Source organism: Narcine bancroftii, chromosome 8, assembly GCF_036971445.1.
Source record: "Narcine bancroftii isolate sNarBan1 chromosome 8, sNarBan1.hap1, whole genome shotgun sequence".
Lineage (NCBI taxonomy): Eukaryota > Metazoa > Chordata > Chondrichthyes > Torpediniformes > Narcinidae > Narcine > Narcine bancroftii.
In genome coordinates, this window is record NC_091476.1 from 20,425,129 (window position 1) to 20,446,146 (window position 21,018).

A 21,018-nucleotide genomic window follows, 5' to 3' on the forward strand; every position below is an offset into this window, starting at 1 on the left:
AAGTTCAACTACAGAAGAAATTACCTTTTAAAAGTGCTGAAGAATTGAGGCCTACCTGTTCAACTGAAGCCATGGAATTGTCGTTTGGAACCTCCAAGGCACAGAGAACTCCTGCCAGGCTGAGTATTACACCGACGCCGATCTTGTCTCCACAAGATGGCACTGGCAGATGACGAGCTTGGCCTGAGTCAATCCGCGTGTTCGCGATGTCGGGTGCGCGGGTGACCCAGCTGAGAGAAGAGCCCTTGAGCCCGGGCTGCCGTCAGGTGGGCCGAGGACACGCAGAATGGCATCGGAAGCCAACTCTGCACAGTCCTTGGCCTTACCAGGCATGCGCAGTGCTTCAAGGGTCCGTGAGCTACTGGACCGCATGTGGACTGTGGAGGGGACCCGAGCAGTGGCATCCCGATGTGGTTGGGATGCCGCTGTCGGGTGTGCAGACCCACAGCCGCATCGGGAAGGGACCGACAACGTTGGAAGAAGAGGAAGACTTTAACGAGCAGTTCACGGGAACAATTGGAGGTGGATTCTAGAGAAGGTAGGCCTCAAAATGTTGAACTGGAATCTGGAATGGAGTCTGTTTGCACAGTCTTGGAAGGGATTGCCTATCAAATGGACAATAAGTTTAAACAAATGACTCAAGGATTTCTGGATGTGACAACTAAAATATCTAATATGTCTGAAGATGTATCTACAGTTAAGAGGGATGTCAGTAAATGTATTAAATCAGTGGATACAGCGCAAGAAATTAAAAAAAAAATAGAAACAGCTTTTTCTGAATGTAAAATTCAAGTTGAACGTAATAAGGAAAAAATGGAGAAAGTGGAAGATTCGTTTGTGGATTGGGGAATCCAGAAGAAAGACTTACTGGAAAAAAAATGGATTCATTGGAAAATCAAAGTCGGAGAAATAATGTAAAAATTGTGGGTCTCTCAGAAGACATTGAAGGGTCTGATCCAATAAAATGGTTCAAGAATTGGATTCCCGAGGTGTTGGGCAAAGTGTTTTTTTCTGAAGGTTTAGTATTGGAGAGGGCACATCGAGTGCTACGAAAGACACCGTTACAGGGACAACCGCCACAGGTGGTCTTAGTTCGTTGCCTGAACTATCAGGACTGAGAAATGATATTACGGTTGACGGGACAGAAGGCACGACAAAGTCAATCTCCAATGGTGACTCAAAATAACAGAGTATTTTTTAACGCAGATTTGAGCCAGGAAATTATTAGGCGACGACAAGAATTTAATTCGGCTAAAGAAGTACTGTGGCGGAAGGGTTATAAATTTTCTTTTCGATACCCTGCTGTGTTAAAAGTCTTTTATGGCAACTTTTAATCTCATTTTTTTGAGAATGACCATGATGCATTAATTTTTGCTAATCCATTACCGGATTTACGAGGACATGAAAGAGTTTTGCCACCATCGCCTAAAAAGAATGGAAATGGGAAGAATGGGAAAAATGGAAAGAAGGGAGTTTTACCACAAAGTCTTATTGACATTGAAGATCTGGAACAATCATTGGGAATGGAGTCATTGGGTTGAATATATTTACAGTACTGGATTGTATTGATGTGAATGATGTATTTCTGGCTGGGGGGGTGCATAGCACTGAAATCTTTGATAGTCATCTGCCACTAGTGGGGTTTACCATACCCAGTTTTTTAGGGTGTTACTACCTTTGGGTAGTCTTTTTTTTTGGTCAATAATTAATTTTTTTTATTTAATAAAATATTTAGGGGAGGGAAAGTGGTTTTAAGTTACTATCAGGGAATGATATTTTGTAATAAATGATTATATTGTTAGTTTATAAGGATGTCTAATTTGAAATTTGCAACTTTTAATGTTCAGGGATTAAATAATCCGATTAAGCGCAAGCGAGTTTTGGCTTATATCAAGAAAATGAAAATTGATATTTCCTTTTTACAAGAAGCACATTTGACTGAAAAAGAACATTTGAAATTGAAGAGAGATTGGGTTGGACTTGTTTTTTTTCTTCATTTAATTCTAAGGCAAGGGGTGTAGCAATTCTAATTCATAAGAATTTGCCTTTTGAATTGCAATCTATGGAAGGATTTTAAGGGTGAATTGTAAAATTTTTACTGAATCTTGGACTTTGCTTAATGTTTATGCACCTAATGTGGATGATGAATGTTTTATTTCAGATGCTTTTTTGTTATTAAATCAAGCTAATGAAAATATTTTAGTTGGGGGAGATTTTAATTGTGTCTTGGATCCTTTGCTGGATAGATCCCCAAAAAGTATAAAGAAATCTAAGATGGTGATACAAATTGGAGCCTTGATGAAGGATTTAAATTTGGTAGATATTTGGAGAAGGATTAATCCTACAGAGAAGGATTTTTCTTTTTACTCGTCTCGACATGATTCATTTTATAGAATAGCTTTTTTTTAGTATCGGCACATTTATAAGGAAGGGTACTACAGGCGGAATATAAAAGTAGGGTTATATCAGATCATTCTTTATTATTCTTTTCTTGCATAAGTTCTCCATCTTATAGATGGAGAATTAACACAATGTTGTTGAAAAAAACAGAGTTTGTTACCTTTGTTAAAGAACAGATTACTTTGTTTTTGACTGAGAATGCTAATTCAGTAGAAAGTCATTTTGTGTTATGGGATGCATTATAAGCTTACTTAAGAGGACAGATTATTAGCTATACCACTAAAGTTTAAGAAGCAGTATATGGCAGAAAGTTTAGAATTAGAAAAGCAAATTATTGAATTGGAGAAGGAATTTGAGAAGGTAGTTACAGAAGATTTTAAAAAGTGGCTTTGACTAAACTGAAATTGTGTTATAATACGTTGCAGACTTATCAATTTGAACATTTAATTAATCGATCTAAGCAGCGTTACTATGAGTTGGGTGAGAGGGCACATAAAGGTACTTGCATGGCAGTTAAAGATGGAACAGGTTTTACGGACATTTAATGCTGTAAAAAAGAATTCAATAGTTACCTATAAACCTCAGGAAATTAATGACCAGTTTTATTCATTTTATAAAAAAATATTATATACTTCTGAGGGGAAACAGGATAGTGGTTCTATTGATTTTTATTTATCTAAGTTAACATTATCAGCATTAGACGTGGAGGATGTTATGGATCTGGAATTAGAGATTAAGGTGGCCCTGTTGGAGATGCCCAATGGGAAGTCACCAGGTTACGATGGGTTTTCGGTGGAATTTTATAAAACTTTTTATGAAGATTTATCTTCAGTGTTTGAGGAGGTATTACAACAAGTGACTGAACAGCATGAGTTACCAGAATCTTGCTATGGTGCTTTAATTACTGTAATCCCAAAAAAAGGTAGAGACCCATTGAAAGTGTCTTTGTATAGACCTATTTCTTTATTGAATGATATTATAAAATTATAGCAAAAGTGTTATCAAATTGACTTGCCAAGTATTTACCTAAATTGATACATGTTGATGAAACAGATTTTATTAAAAATAGAAATGCTTCAGATAATATTCTTCGATTGATTAGTTTGGTCAATGCATAGTGACAGCTTGACACGGAAAAAGCCTTTGATAGGGTCGAATGGGATTTTTTTATTTAAAGTATTGGAGAAGTTTAAATTTAACCCTTTTTTTAATTGGTTGGGTTAAAGCTTTATATATGAACCCAATTGCTAGGGTGGTGACAAATGGTCAAGTTTCATCATTGTTTAAATTGACGCGTTCAACTTGACAAGGTTGTCCATTGTCACCAGCCCTGTTTGCATTGGCTATTGAACCATTAGCTCAAACAATAAGACAGAATGAACAGATAAGAGGGATGAGAGTTATGGATGAAGAGTATAAGATTAATTTATTTGCAGACAATGTTTTGATATATTTAACAAGCCCAGAACAGTCATTGCCACATTTGCAGGAATGTTTATTACAATATGGAACATTATCTGGATATAAAGTTAATTGGGTCAAGAGTGAAATTTTGCCAGTCGGAGAAGGAGACTATTCAGAGTATAGAAACATTATAAAACTGAAATGGTCTGATAAAATTAAATATTTAGGAATAATTGTAAATACTGAGTATCAATCTTTATATAGGTTAAATTATGTTCCTTTATTAAAAAAGATTAAAGCAGATTTAATTAAGTGGAAAGATCTTCCGTTAACTTTAATTGGTCGAGTTCATTGTATTAAGATGAATATCTTTCCTCGTATTCAATATTTATTTCAATCAATACCGTGTTCTCTTTCAAAGGGATTTTTTTCATGATTTAAATAAAGTCATGAGAGAATTTTTATGGAAAGGTAAATTACCGCGGGTAGCATTATATAAACTTACTTGGAAGTATGCGTTAGGTGGGCTGATGGATTTGGACCAACCCCCGAGTTGGGCTAAAGTTGAGATGGCTTGTATTTCTGAAGTTGAGGTGTATCAATTTATATTTCGATGGAATGTAAATTTGTTGAGGGAATATAATATTCTGATAGTAAAACATCTATTAAAGCTATGGACTAAAAAAACATTTTAGGATCAAAAGGTAAATTGTCAATTTTAACTCAACTATATAACAATCAGCTTATTTCTTTTTCAATGTTTAATAGTCATTTAAAGAGCTGGGACTCTAAGGGTATAAAAACGTTACAGGATTGTTTTGCAGAAGGACAGTTTCTTTCTTTTAATCAATTGAAAGAGCGTTTTAATATTGCTGAAAATTCTTTATTTGTTTATTATCAACTTCAAGCTTTGGTGAAAAATATGCATGGAAGAGAGATGATTTTACCTGTATTGATGGAATTCAAGTCTTTGATTCCTTCTATACCAAAAAGGGGTTAAATTTCTGTTGTCTACCAAGTATTACAAGACAATATGGATAAACCAGAATGGGAGAAGTCTAAGCTTAAATGGGAAAATTATTTAGTTTTTGTTTTTCCTGAAGACTACTTGGGCAGATACGTGTCATGATAGTATTACTAAATTGACGAATGTGCAGTATGGAATGGATAATTATAACTTTTTACATCAGTTGTATTTAACCCCAGAGAAATTGAAAAAATATGGTTTTAGTAATTCGGACTCTTGTTTTAGATATGGTGTATGTACTGGAACTTTTTTACATGCTGTTTGGCCTTGTGTGCATATACAACCAATCTGTGAAGAAATTAAGTTAATTTTGGAAATATTATATAACTTTAAGATAAAATTAGATGCATCTATTTTTTAATGGGTTATATGATTCCTTTAAAGGGATTAGGGTTGGATAAATTTCAAATTGCATTTGCATATTTAACATTGTCTGTAGCTCGAAAATATGTAGCAAGTACATGGAAAGATAACATAGCGATTAATATAATGCGATGGCATAATGCATTGAAAGCTTGTATTGTTATGGAAAAAAATACATATAATCTGCATGATAATTATTCTTTTTTGGTTAATAAGTGGTCACCATATTTGGAAATAATGTATTTAGATATATTTTGATTTATTATTTGTTGTTAAGGAGTCTGATGGTGGAGGGATAGCAGGTGTTCCTGAACCTGGAGATGTGAGTCTTGTAGCACCTATACCTCTTTACAGATGGTAGGCAAGAACAGACCATGTGCTGGGTGGTGTGGATCCTTAATGATTGCTGCTACTCTCAGACAGCAGTGTTTCCTGTCATTGGTCTCTATTATTGGAAGGGGTTTGTCTGTGATGTCCTGGGCTGTATGCTCAGTGGTATTGGTGCAGCCAGTCAGCACACTTTACACCGCAGCTGTAGAAATTTGCGAGGGATTCCGCTACTTAATTTTGAGTGCAAAGAACACATTTAAAATGCAGGAAAAAAAAAGTGATCTCTATTTTAGATAATATACAATGACATATACGTGAGAAGACATTTGGAAAGAAGAGTAAATTATCAGCAATAAACACTTCCCAAAGGCAGAATCTGCAACATGGAGGATATCTTGACTTGAAGTTGTTATTGTTCCAGATCTGGACAAGTTTTCAAACTTCATTGCTGCAGAACGTAATGCATACATCATCACACACTAGTCAAATTTGAATAGGCTGGAATTTACCACTGTAGGATAGAAAGACATTGACCTTTGTTCAAATATGTGGACCATACAGAGATTATCAGAATTCAAATGCAAACCCAGAGAGGAATTATGTTTTTCCTAATCACCTAATGCAGCTTCTGCTTCATGGGAGAGCCCATCCAGTCCTCACAAGAACCTCCTTTGCCTCAAGAATTATTCTCCCCCCACCCCCACCCCACCCCATTAAAAAAAAATCACCACATCACTAGAAACACATATCACTTCAGTCCTTAGTATTGCTTAATTTTGTGGTCTGAAAACTACTTCCCACCAATTTCCAAACTGCTTTGGTTGGGAATTCAACAGGCAGCAAATTAATGAGGCTAAGTCCTTAAAACTATCAATGGGCTCCCTACAAACATTCTTCGAAAGTGTTGATCACTTGCTAGCACCTGGGTTGGAAATCACTAAGGGAAAATCCTAAGTTTTAATCCCTTTGGGCAGGTGGCATAAGTGAATGCACAGATGATCCTAATAGTCTATTTAAATGAACCTGAGAGGCTGACACCAAAATTTCATTGTTGACTCCTAGGTGAAGGGGTAGTTCTATCAATAAGTTTTGAATAGCTTGGCCGTATTTATATTTGTGTTTCAGAGGATGGAGTGATCTTATTGAAGCACATCATCATAAGGTTGATGATAAAAGGACCATTTTCCCTTGTGGGAAAAATCAAACGAAGGGTCATAGTTTCAGAATAAGGGAAGATAAGGATAAAGGGGATTTCACAAAGGATTGTGGATCTTTGGAATACTCTACCCCAGAAAGATGAAGTATTAAATATATTCAAGACTAGCCTAAACAGATTTTCAGTCTGCAAGGGTGTCATAAAAGGTTATAATCAACAGGCCATGGAGTGGAAATCAAGGTCAGATTAGCTGTGATATTATTCAGACTCCAGGGGTGATATTGGAATTCTACTGCTTCTCCACGGCTTTCAATGGGCTACTTACTAGGGCCATCAAAAAGAATAAACTTTCTTTCCAACACAGCACATCACAACATATAACATGGAATACATTCGGCACACTGCATCTACACCAACTATGATGTGCATTTCTGTGCTAATCTTCAATATATCTCTTGCATCTCTTCAATTCACCCCTACCACACTGATTTTCCTGTCGCCCACCTACACTAGGAGTGATTTACAACAGCCAATTACCATGACAATCAGTATTCCTTTTGGCATGTGGGAGGAAGCCAGAGGCTCCGAGGGAAAATCCATTTGGTGACAGAGACAGTCGAGTTGCATCTTTGCTATGTGTACCAAAATAGGGTGAGAAGTTTCATTTTGCATGCTATCCAGGTAATTCAATTCAAACAGCAGGTAGTGTAATAGTAACACACAAACAAATAAATAAGTGTAGGGAGTAGTGTGACACTCATCAAATAGTGAAGAGTATGGAGAGTGTATATTTTCTGAATGGTGCAAGTGGGGGAGAATGAGGTGGGATTGGTCCTTTATTATTTTAGCATCATAGACTGAGTCAGTGGAAGGGAGGTTCGTTTTCATGATGGTCTGCTGCATTTACCACCCATAGCAAGCTCTTGTGGTCTTGAGCGGAGCAATTCCGGTACCAGGCTGTGATGCATCTGGACAGGATAGTTCCTCTGATACACTTGTAACAGTTAGTAAGAAAACTTGGGGACATGCCAAATTTCCTCAGGCTTTTAAGTAGAGTCTCAGGGGCACCTTCTTGTTGTAGCACCATGATTAATCCAGGATGAATTGTTGGTGACATATACCCCTAATAACATGAATCTCTCCCCAGCTCCACCTCAATATTGTTGATATTTACTGGGACATGTACTCCACTCCATTTCCTGAAATCAACGATTAATTCCTTAATTTTGCTGACTTTAAAGGAGAGATTGTTGTCTTGATGGCATGCCACTGAACTTTTTCCTTCCTATATTTCCTTGTCATTGTTTAAGATCCAGCCTGTAACAGTGGAGTCACCAGTAAACTTATAGATGGAATTAGAATATTCTTTAGCCACATAGTTGGGAGTGTACAGAGAGTAGAGTAAGGGGATATGTATGCAGCCTTGTGGATCATTGGTGTTCAGGATTATTGTGCTTGTGTGTCTACAGGTCAGGAAATCAAGGATCTATTTGTCAAGGGGGTGTTGATGCCTCTTTCTTGGGGTTTTGGGATGAATTCGTTTGGTACTATACTATTGAAAGCAGAGCTGTAGTCCATGAAAAGGAGTTGGTCATAAATGTCCTTGTCAAGATGTCTAGGATATAGTGAAGGCTGAAAGAGATGGCATCTTCTGTGATGTTTTGCAATGGTAGGCAAATTGTAGTGCATCAAGGCTGGTTAGTAGACTGGAAATAATGTGGGCTATGACCCTTGAAGCACTTTATAAGGATGTCAGCACCATCAGATGATAATTGTTGAGGCACATTGTTCTGGGATTGTGGGCTTCTTAAAGCAGGTGGGAACTTCAGCTTGTAGCAAGGAGAGATTAAAGATGAATGTGAATACATTCTCCAGGTTGTGTGGTTTCTTGGGAGGGACATGACACTTCTTTTGTGGCAGTGACCTTGGATGTGATATTGATATTCTTGGGGGCATTGAAGGTAATGATGAGGCCTTCTGTTCCAAACAAGCATAAAATACATTTGAGTTTGTCAGTGAGGAATGCGTTGTGTCTGCCATTCTTCCTAGTTTTGTTTTGTCATCTGAGATAGAAATCAAAGGGTTGCTCTAAGATGCAAATTCCACTCAGATCACACACAAAGTCAGGATCTGTAGAGCAGTGAGGCACCAGCACTAATTGTTGTGCCATTGTGTAGCTGAGTGATTCTCAACCTTTTTCTTTCCACTCACATATCACTAAGTATTCACTATGCCATAGGTGCTCTGTGATTAGTAAGGAATTGCTTAAGGTGGTATGTGGGTAGAAAGAAAAAGTTTGTAAACCACTGTTTTAATTGTACCCAATTGACTCGTTATGTGCACAGTTTCATAACACCAAAGGAAATGGGCCGATGACAATTTTTCTCAAGCAAAATATTTCAGTAGCAATTGGGTCAAGAGCAGTGATTCTTAACCTTCCCTTCCCACTCATGTACCACCTTAAGCAATCCCGATGGCATAGGGATTACTTAAATTGGTATGTGAGTGGAAAGAAAAAGGTTGAGAACCACTGGTGTAGCCCATCAGTGTGAGCTTAATTTAATATTCAAAGTACTGGATCTTATAGACATGTAAAGTTGAACAACGTATTTCAAATATAGGATGCTAATTTGTTTAGAGGTATTGACAGCATGATTCACCTTTAGTGTGTGAAAATTGGAGCTGTTTATCTGCTGCGAGATATTTTCTGCCTTTCTCTACATCTGATTGATTCTTGGTGCTTGAAAGAGTGCCACTCTGTGGTGTGAGGTTACACTCATTTGTTGTACATTTCAGCATTAAACATTAAAGCAATATCATTACTTATTTAGATGACTGGTTAGAGTTCTATAAACTGATAGTCATTTACAGTAGAGCCAAAACATTTTTTTTATTTTTTTTACAGGCAAACCCTCCTCCCATTATTGTGAACGCTGATTCCCTTGATAGTGGACCTTATGTAAGTACTTTAAAATTGCTTTGTTATTAAAATTCACTGTGAAAAGATGAAAAAAGACAACTGCATTTGGGAATGTTGCGAGGACAGACGGACATTTTCTTCATCTTGTGTTCAAAGGGGCACTAACAAATTGTCATTACAATAAACCATCCAAGCCAGTCTTGTGATCTGTTGCAATCTTAGATCTTCTTAAGCTGAATTTTTGTACTGATTACACTGAACAATTTTTTTCAAAAGGTTTTCTTCCTGAAAAAAAATGGGGATTATGATGAACAACTTCCAGATAAAACACAAAATTAATTTCAGATTTGCTGTATCGTGTAGGAAGTTGGAGAAACATTAAATTAACTTTCATTGAATTTAACATGTTTAATTGCATATTGAGGCTGACCTATTGTGTTAGTTCAACTGACCTAAAAGTGTTTTGCTGGTGATTTTTGTTTGTACTCAGCATCTGATGCCTCTCGTGTCCGTGTCCAACTATAGTCGGCCCGCATTGAGGAATTCCAATTGCCCTGATACCGCTCTTCCATGGTCGCAATGTCCTGGTGAAACCTTTCACCTTGTTCATCATTGACTTCCCCAAGATCAGCAGGGAAGACGTTCAAGTGCAAATGCAGAAAATGAATTTTCAATGACACGTTGCACTTCGTGGTTTTGTCTGCTTGAAGTAAATTTTAAAAATGACAGGAAATCACAAAAAATAGGTTATATATTAAAAGATGGTATGTGAATAGAAAATTTTTAGGTGATTTTCTTGATCAGCCGCCCAAAATCCATAAAATACACTGTTCAGGAAAGCAAAATCTTCATTGTCCAGTGTTATTACCACAAAATTAGTTCCCAGAAAAATTAATTCCATTGGCATTCCAGAAGATCAGTGCAGGTTTAGTGTATCTGCTGCTCAATGTATTAGAAAAGTAAAATGGTGCTGAACATACCGTAAATCACAGTGCCCCAGTGTTAGTTGAATACCTACTTTGAATACCTACTATTTTAATGCTTCAGATACCAATGAGAATTTGCTTGTCATAATTATACAGAGACCCCCACCAAAGAGCATAGAAATCTACCCAATTTTAACATAATTCATCAAGTGGGTAAAGGGTCAAGAGTAGATAACAAACTACCCTTGGAAGAATAGGCAACTATTTCTTAAAATGAGTGAGAGGAATGATTCGTTTTAGGCTGATTAACTCTTGAATAGGTTTCATGCCCTTCTTTCACTCTAGTTTCCTAACATCATCTCTGATCCTTTATCCCAAAATCTATTCAGAATAAGTAGTAAGAAGTGCCAATGGTATCTATCTTTTTCAGAAACAATCTTTGTGACAATAGTTATGCATCAGTGTAAAGAATCAGATCAACAGGTTTTGATCTTCCGGGCCTGTATAAATGATATACACATTGATTATCAGCAATAGGGCTGGCTGATACTTGAGAAATTCAAGGTTCCTTTACAAATGTAATGTACATGATATATTTTAATTATTGTTTGCAAATAATTATTGCTGCAAATTGAGTTGTCATGAGCATGGCACTGCTAACAAAGGAGAAAAAGAAGTAAAGAAAGTCCCTTAACTGAGATTTTAATTTTTAAAAGTTTAGACATATAGCACTGTAACAGGCCAAATCAGCCCTACGAGTCCGTGCCACCCAATTTACACCCCATTAACCTACACCCCTGTGCATTTTGAAGGGTGGGAGGAAACCAGAGTCCCCAGAGAAAACCCATGCAGACATGGGGGGGAACGTACAAACCGTTTACAGACAGCACGGGATTCGAACCCAGGTCCAGTTCTGATCACTGGCGCTGTAAAGGTGTTGCATTAACCACTACACCAACTGTGCCTCCCTAATTTAACAATTGAAAATTAATTAATTAACTAGTTAGGATAGATAAGAGGTATGTAATGCATCACTTCACTGACAGGTCAAGTACATATAAAAATTTTGGATGTACTAATGGTTCCATGTGTAGGAATGCAGAAAAATGATTTTCTGCAGTGATTTATATCATGTGAATTGAGACCACTATCCAAGGTAATAGCAAGAGAAAGGTATTCTGAATTCACAGGCCTACAAATTAGTCATTCTAGTAAAAACACAAAACTGCTGGAGGAACTCAGCAGATCTCGCAAAGTCCATAGGAGGTAAAGATATATAAACAACATTTCAGGTCTCAGACCTTCGCCAAGGTATGAGCAAAAAGCAGACAGGGGCCTGAAAAAAAAGGATGGGGAGAAGGGAAGAGGGAGGAAAGGAGAGAATTGATCAGAGGAGTGGTGCTGTGAATCCAGAATTGGAGGAAAGGAAACAGAAGGAAAGGGAAAGAGAGACAGCCAGAGGAAAAAATGAAATAGGAATGGGGGAGTGGGGGGGAAACTAACAGAATCCAGAGAAGTCAATGTTAATGCCAGACAGAATGTGAGGTGTTGTTCCTCCATTTTGTGGGTGGTCTCAGAATGAGACCATGTACAAACATGTCTGCATGGGAATGGGATGGAGCTAAGGTGCTGAATGAAGCGATCTCTCAATCTCTGTTCAGTCAAGGCTTTACCACTACTACCCCAATTGTTTGCTATATTTTCCCTGCTATTTAAAGAAAGGCATTTTGCATCAGTGTTAAATTTGCTTTTCGCTAGTTTTATTCTGTGGCCTGTAAATTCTCTGTCGCAGTTTAATTTTAATGTTTTCTTGTCTCTTCTAGAGTGCAATTGATATCTTTTCTTAACTGATAAGATCACTTCTCCCTCTCAGTCATGTCCATCCTGGCTGAAAAGAACAAGACTCTCTGACTAACTCAGTACCATGACACTGAGACAAGTTTAATTGATTGGGCAGAAGCTTGTCAGTATGAAGGGAACAGATGTTTTGTGCAATATTAACTCATTGTTGACTTTAATCGATTGCCTATCCATTTGCTATTGGCAGGTTTAAGTCATAAATGGCTTTAAGATCGGATAAACCTTTTTTCCTGTAATCTCTTTTCAAACATTATATCTATCCTTTGGATTTTGATGACTAGAAAATGTTTCAGGGCTCCAGAAACGGTAATCTGGGATGTCAGTGTATGATAGCCTATTTTGTACTGGCTCCAGGTTATTTTGCACAGTAGAATAAAACCTCCTTATTATCATGATGGAAGTCTGTCTCGATCAGCAACCCAATACTTACCCATAGTCCAAGTGGCTTTCCTGCTTATGTGTCCAATATCATTTTAATCCATCTCATTGGAATGTGGTTGAATTATTTCATCTGTATATTCTGGTCTCTAACAAATTTACGGTTCAGCATTGATGCACATGCTTATTGTTGCTTCCTTCAATCAGCATTTCTATTTCTACTCCTTCTTATCCAATTCCACTCTGTATTCAGAACCCAAGTGAGACCTCTCCATACATAAACCATGGAATCAGAGGCAAATGGGGACAGCTGTCTTTATCAGAGTCACTACCTTCATGGACATATTCCTATATAGTATACCTTACCCCGTTACCTGTTTAGTATATGATCTTCAACATTGGATACTCAGAAGCCTTTATAATAACTGTGGGCTGTTTTCTGCTTGCACCTTACAGTCATGCCCTGAGTGAAATTGCCTCTCTTTTAAGGACTACTTTGCGATGCTGGCTTCTAAAATAGTCTGCTTCCTGCATGTTTACTCCAGAATATCTAATATTCACTATGTGCTCCTGCATCATCTGATCTGAAAAGTATGAAATTTTATCTCAAACTCTTTTCTCTGCTGCTTGTTGCACATACCAAATAGGTAGTTCTCAAATGTTTGAGATAAAGGAAAGTCTATTCAAGGTTTGCACTGTAGTCTTGATGAATTTGGGAGTCACCAGAATTTCCTATGTCTCTGACCCGACCACCACAACAACATTGCCTTCTTGTGTATGGCTATCTTTTTCTATTCTGTGTCTACACCTCTGGCTTCAATAATTTCTTTACTCTTAGAAGCATTCTCTCTCATTCCATGTAAAGGGTAAATGGTTTAGTCTGCTTCTATATCTCAAGATTGCCAATGAATCTGTCAAAGCCACCATGAGCCATTATAACCACTCTACTTATGAATTTCATTCTCTATTGCCTTTGCATTGGATTACTGTCTGTGTCAATGGACTCTTTTGTATTGCTGCTTGCAAAGACAAATAACAGAGGTAGTGCTCTCAATAGATCACCTCCTGTTGAAGGATGTTAAATACAATCACAATTTCTGACAGCAAACATCTTCTACATCTTATAAACGATGCATTTAGTTCTTGAGGATATGCCTATATATATTTATTTTTTTAATGCTATCTCACCAGAACTGTACATTTATGACCTGTTTTTAGAAAACAACATTCATGCATGCTGGCAAATTTCTCTAGTTAAGATGGAAATAGCTTCAAAACATGAAATTGCATTTTCAACTCCCTCTGGGGTGTGAATGACATCATTAGGCGAGGTAGTTGCCTTCCTGGACCAAAGGTTGCACATGTAGCCTAAGCACTCATTAAAATGCTGCCCAGTCACTTTTGATCTGGAGGAGATAGTATCATTGAGATTTTAGTCTCTTGTTGGTTCCTTTTCCGTCAGGTACAAGGCCTTGAGTTGCCTATAAATTCTATTGCATAATGCAATGCATTTAAGCAAAAAGCCTATTATGTTTACCCTAATGTGCAGGTGGTATGGATTGCTATTTTTAGTCTGCATTCATAATTCATCATGCACATCATCTGTTCATGCACAAGGGTGTCTAAATATGTGCAGTGGCAACAAACAAGATTCAACATGTTAAGACTGATTTGCCAACCGTGTAGATCACTCAAGCAAAAGTATGCTTACCTGATGAGATTTGCTTCTCCAAAGTTCAAACAGATGCTGCCTTTTCTGCTCCATCAGCATAAAATTAGAGGCCTAAATTCTTTTGTTAATTTTTATTTTTAATTTTAAACTGTTCTGCCAATCTCCCATCATCCAGAACTCTCTTCCCACCCCTCCTCACCCCACATTCACTTTTGATTTGCTCACAGCAGCATCACAGCTTCAGTGCAATGTGTCCAAAGGCCTGTCTTTTTATGCATGTCCAATTCCATTGCACACAATTATGTATTGGAACATTATCATGGAATGTAGGTGCCAATTAAAGAGGAGGGACCTGCATCAGTGAAATGTTCACAGTATAATACTGCTCTTTTAGTACAAAACAATTTGGCCTGGGCCTAATTCTTTTATCGTACTCAGATTAATGTGCTTTGTATGAAAAATGTCACACTCACATTAAACTCAACCTTTACCAATTTTTTATTTTGCTGAACTGGGTTCATTTGAAAGAGCATTCTTTATTGGATTCATACTTTTAAAGATTCTTATGAAAGCTTGAATGTGGATTGTTTGAGGAATGTTGGATTCCATACCTGTTTTCTCTGCATCAGAGATACTGGGTGCAGACTGGGAGATCGCGTTGTTGAGGACCTTCACTCTGTCTGCATCAGTGGCTGGGATCTCCCAGTGGCCACCCATTTCAATTCTGCGTCACACTCCCATACTCATATGTCTGTCCATGGCCTCATGTACTATCCCACCAAGACCATCTGTAAATTGGAGGAACTACACCTGATTTTCTGTCTGGGCACTCTCCAACCAGATGGCATTAACATCAACTTCTCCAGTTTCTACTAACATTTTCTCTATTCTCCCTCACTTCCATATAACCATCTAACCATTTACGGAGCGGAAACAGGCCATGTTGGCCTTTCGAGTCCGCACCCTTTCCCCTTTTCTTCTTTTCTTTAGCTCTCCACCCCTTCCCTCTCCTTTCACTGAGCCGTCCCTCCTCTCCCTGCTTGCTCCCTTATCTACCTGTTAACTTCCACCCCCCCCTACCAATTTGTTCAGATGCCACCCAACATTTTTCCATACCTTGATGAAGGGCTCAAGCTTGAAACACTGGTTATGTATATTTATCTTTGGCCTGGAAGTCAGCCTGAAGAAAACTGAGGTCCTCCATCAGCCAGCTCCCCACCATGACTACCAGCCCCCCCACATCTCCATCGGGCACACAAAACTCAAAACGGTCAACCAGTTTACCTATCTCGGCTGCACCATTTCATCAGATGCAAGGATCGACAATGAGATAGACAACAGACTCGCCAAGGCAAATAGCGCCTTTGGAAGACTACACAAAAGAGTCTGGAAAAACAACCAACTGAAAAACCTCACAAAGATAAGCGTATACAGAGCCGTTGTCATACCCACACTCCTGTTCGGCTCCGAATCATGGGTCCTCTACCGGCACCACCTACGGCTCCTAGAACGCTTCCACCAGCGTTGTCTCCGCTCCATCCTCAACATCCATTGGAGCGCTCACACCCCTAACGTCGAGGTACTCGAGATGGCAGAGGTCGACAGCATCGAGTCCACGCTGCTGAAGATCCAGCTGCGCTGGATGGGTCACGTCTCCAGAATGGAGGACCATCGCCTTCCCAAGATCGTATTATATGGCGAGCTCTCCACTGGCCACCGTGACAGAGGTGCACCAAAGAAAAGGTACAAGGACTGCCTAAAGAAATCTCTTGGTGCCTGCCACATTGACCACCGCCAGTGGGCTGATAACGCCTCAAACCGTGCATCTTGGCGCCTCACAGTTTGGCGGGCAGCAGCCTCCTTTGAAGAAGACCGCAGAGCCCACCTCACTGACAAAAGGCAAAGGAGGAAAAACCCAACACCCAACCCCAACCAACCAATTTTCCCTTGCAACCGCTGCAATCGTGTCTGCCTGTCCCGCATCGGACTGGTCAGCCACAAACGAGCCTGCAGCTGACGTGGACTTTTTACCCCCTCCATAAATCTTCGTCCGCGAAGCCAAGCCAAAGAAGATAAAGTACACTGTTTGACTTTCTGAGTTTCTCCAGCATCGTGTTTTTAATTCAACCTTAGTGACTGCAGACTTTCATGTTTTACTTCCATGCCTGTCTTCACAGGCCAAAGTGACAGCATATCAACTTACCCATCAAAAGTGCTAAAGGAAGCTGTAATTGTGCATCTACTGTTTTCCTTAGACCAAAAGCCCAACTTTCTAGAGAAATCCCAATACCTGCATCAAACATATTAATTCCTCTATATCACAGGTTGCATATACTTAAATGGCAACCATCTATCTTAATGGCTCACATATCACATGACCAGCTTTGCCCAAATGTAAGTATGACTTGTTCTCTTTAGTTTTTGTGTCGCATATGTAGGTCCAAATCTGTGGTCACTTACAGTGAACTCTCTTGATGGGCATGATAGAGAAGAAGGTAACCAGGTGGTATCAATCAAGTCAATGAATTCCTAAGATTGCCTTGTCCAATTGTGATAGCAATAATAAGTACATTTTGGTTTACATTGTCTCCTATGGAAGGCATTCCACTGCAGATCACTTTTTTAATGGCATCATATTGCAGGATTGATATTATTGCATTGCATCTGCCCACCACAAGGCTGCAAATAGTGCAGAGAACCCAATCAAACCCACTATGCACAGCACGTTCTGAGTCAGGTTCTCCAGTGGTTGATCATACATTTCATGACTTAAATGCCAAATGACCATGATTTGACTCAGAAACCTTACCTGTGCTGGATATTTCCTGATTCAGAAGACTAGCAGCAACTGGCTCATCAACCGGACCCTCACCCCTCTGCATGATGGCATCAGCCTATGCAGTATATTTTGTGCAATCTCTCAACAGTAACTGAATTGGATGACTATAGGTTGGGATTGTAGAGTTAGAGGGAAACCTGCTAGAAAATTACTAGAATGAAGAAAATGGATCAGATTCCTCAATCACTTTTTTGATGTGTTACAGCAAAAGAAAGGATAAAAAAGAAAAAGATGAAAATCACTCAATGGTTTTGTTTTTTTCAGAATGAAGTAACTTAGTGTGTTATAGTGACTGAACTCAGTGAACCCAGAAGCTAAGCATACATGAAAGGAGGAATATTCTGTCTAACCCTCCCTCTTTCCCTCAGTTTCTCCCATCTACCTGTTGTGAGGGGTGAGATCAGAGGCTGGAACTATAACTTTGTTTTGGCATTTCTCCTTTGATAATTCTGGAATACTTTTACCTTTTAGATAAAGTGGAAGCATAAATAGCTTGATTTTTTAAAATATAGCTGAGGATGATTTCAGCAACGTGTATGACGTGATATTGCATGCAAGTTGATATAATTCTTGTCATTAATTTCTAGGTTAGGAACAGAACATTTTCAGTAGAATGGTCGTTAGATTTTCATTTTGTCTTGTGGATATTTCAGGTTGTCTCATCACATAAGTTCAAGGTCACTGGAAATGAGAAAATGCATTGTTCCAAGCTGTCTTGTCGTATTTGAAGATGATATTAAATTACTCAATAGACATCTGGGGTCACTGTAGGTGGCACTATTGCCAAAGCCAATTTCTTGCAATGAGAGCTTGCAGCAAACCTTCCAATAGTTTCCTTCTGTCACTGCCACAGGATGTGGGTTTTATTGAGAATTTATTGCTTGTCCCTCCACGTCATATTAGGGCAATTAAAAGTCAATCACAATGGTATGAACCTGTTTCACAAAAGGCTAGTCTGTATAAAGATCACAATTTTTCTCCCCTGCAAATTATTAGTGAATAAGATGGGATTTTACAACATACCCAACTGCGCTGGGTGGGCCACGTCTCCAGAATGGAGGACCATCGCCTTCCCAAGATCGTGTTCTATGGCGAGCTCTCCACTGGCCACCGAGACAGAGGTGCACCAAAGGAGAGGTACAAGGACTGCTTAAAGAAATTTCGGTGCCTGCCACATTGGCCACCGCCAGTGGGCTGATCTCACCTCCAACCGTGCATCTTGGTTCCTCACAGTTCGGCGGGCTGCAACCTCCTTTGAAGAAGACCGCAGAGCCCACCTCACTGACAAAAGACAAAGGAGGAAAAACCCAACACCCAACCCCAACCCACCAATTTTCCCTTGCAACCGCTGCAACCGTGCCTGCCTGTTCCGCATCGGACTTGTCAGTCACCAACGACCCTGCAGCAGACGTGGACATACCCCTCCATAAATCTTCGTCCGCGAAGCCAAGCCAAAGAAGAATTATTTGTGATACTAGCATTTTTATCAATTATTTCCTTCAATTTAAATTCTCTGTCTGTTCTTGCACAATACAAACTTGTATATCTAGGTAAATAGTCCAGTAGCTTAACTACTACACAACAATATCATACATTTCCCTTTATCTTACTTTGAATAATTATACCTCCACAGAGAAATAAGAAAATCTGGAAGTTATAGATCTTACTTCACTTATTTTTGTTAGGCTTTGCACTTGGATGATTTCTCGCTGCTTTTTAAGACATGTTCCACTTAATTTTCTTCCTCCACTCCTACCCCCACAATAATATTCAAAGTTTCCTCTGACTGCTACAATTAATTTGACCAAGGAAATGTCAACTGGGTTCAATGTCAAGTCATGTTAATCAACATATTAACTACACAAACCAAATCAATAGCAATAAAGTAGTGAATTAATTCAGAGTGTATATGAAATTAATTTCCAGATAATTGCATTGAGAAACCATGAGGCTATTTTAGATTTAATGATGAGAATGGGTTAAATAATAATCTAGAAGTTAAGAGGCCTTTAGAGAATGACCATAATATGATAGAATTTTATTTAAATTGATTTAGTTCAATCTGAAACCACTGTCTTAAATCTAAACAAAACAAACTATGTAAGTATGATGTAACTTTGCTATGGAAGCCTAGACAAAATATTAAAATATACTGTATAGTAAAAAAGAATTAGCTAACATTTAAAAAAAACCAACACATTGATTAGAATACATATTATACCTTTTACGGAAAAGTAGTCCTGCTTTTGTTAAACTGTCAAATTAAAGATCAACATCTTATGTCAGCTATAGGAAAAAGCTGATCTCTTAGAAATTTAGAAAAAATTTTTGTGACATGAAAAAGAAAATGCAAGGTTCAATTTTACCATTGCAAGGCTACCTTGAACTCAAGTTTATTCTCTCAATATAAGTGTTTGGCCCACACAGGTTGGAGTTGAAAAGAATTTTTGGTATTCTTTCACATGAGGAGCTGTGAAAACTTGGTCTTACTGACATTGAGGGAGAATTTGTTATTTTGGCAATAAACCACTAGTCTCTCATTCTCCTATCTTGATTTCCATCTTGTCATTATTCAATATCCAGTCTACTACAGTAGTGTCATCAATAAATTCAAAGATGGAGTTGGAATGGTATTTGGCTCTTCAGTTGTAGATGTAGAGAGAGTCTCGTAGAGGGCTGAGTACATAACCTTGCAGAACTCTGGTGTTGTGTGATTGTAAAGGAGATGCTGCTTCCCATCTTCACAGATGGCAGTCTGTTATGCAGGAATCAAGGATCCAGTTGCAGAGCGGTTGCAGAACCCAAGATCCCAAGGTTTAGGTGTGAGTTTCATGGGCATTAACGTATTGAAGACAGAGCTTAATCAATGAATAGTAATCTGACATGGGTGTCCTTGGTGTTCAGTGCAGGGCTAAGGAATGCCTTGGACCTGATAGGACCATAGACAAATTGAGTGTTGGAGGGCTAGAATTCATTTCAACCAGTTGTTCAAAGCACTTCATGGATGTCAGAGCCTCCAGTCAGGAATCATTTAGGCCCACTATTTTGCTTTTGTTTGCTCTAGACATTACGGTGGCCTCTCATTGAGGGTTGTGAATCTCTGAAAGTCTCTAAACAAGAGGGTTGGAGAGACTAAATTACTAAAAGTATTTAAAGAGGAAGTAGATAAATCTTTGAAAGAATGAACAATTAAGGACTTTGGGGAACTGGAATAGAAGAGGAGATGAGGCGCAGGACAGTTCAGCTACAATCATATTGATTAGTGAGGCAGACTTGAGGGTCCAGGATTCTTGTAACTATCAGACAATCAAGTAATCCTCCTTTCAAAATAGGACGAACCTCAAAAGTTAACCAAGAGTCAAAGATAATTTACAACATACCTTATTCTTATCAGATCACTCAAATTCTTTATTCAGTGAAATATTCAATAGTGAATTCTGATACAACACATCAGGGCAAGATAAGAGTCAGAGAGCAGAAACTAAATTCAAAAGTGTTCCCCCTCCCCACATCCCCTTTCCTTCAGACATTTTCAGTAGATATAAGACTTAATTATTTCCAAAAATAAAGTACTTCAAAAATGTGATGGTTTGAAATCATGAAACTTGCATTATATTTTTTTCTCCTTCCCCAGGCTAATGGAAGTGATGGAATGTACAAATATGAAGAAATAATCTTGGAACGTGTAAGTAGTGTAATCTGTCTCTTAAAAATGATTTCATTGTAATCGTTACTTTTTTTCA

At 38.4% G+C, this 21,018-nt stretch overlaps 1 protein-coding gene and 1 long non-coding RNA gene across 4 annotated transcripts in view; one reads left to right on the top strand and one right to left on the bottom strand.

Annotated features, from left to right (window-relative positions):
* LOC138740440 (disks large homolog 3-like) overlaps positions 1-21,018 on the top strand; it is a 379,720-nt gene that overhangs the window by 159,072 nt on the left and 199,630 nt on the right. For both annotated transcript variants that reach the window (XM_069893062.1, XM_069893063.1), the window contains exons 3-4: positions 9,586-9,639; positions 20,910-20,960. In XM_069893062.1, the coding sequence (XP_069749163.1) occupies positions 9,586-9,639; positions 20,910-20,960 (105 nt within the window). The remainder of the gene's footprint in view (positions 1-9,585; positions 9,640-20,909; positions 20,961-21,018) is intronic.
* The window catches only part of LOC138740443 (uncharacterized), a 103,229-nt gene that overhangs the window by 29,660 nt on the left and 52,551 nt on the right, over positions 1-21,018 (bottom strand). The window lies entirely within an intron of this gene.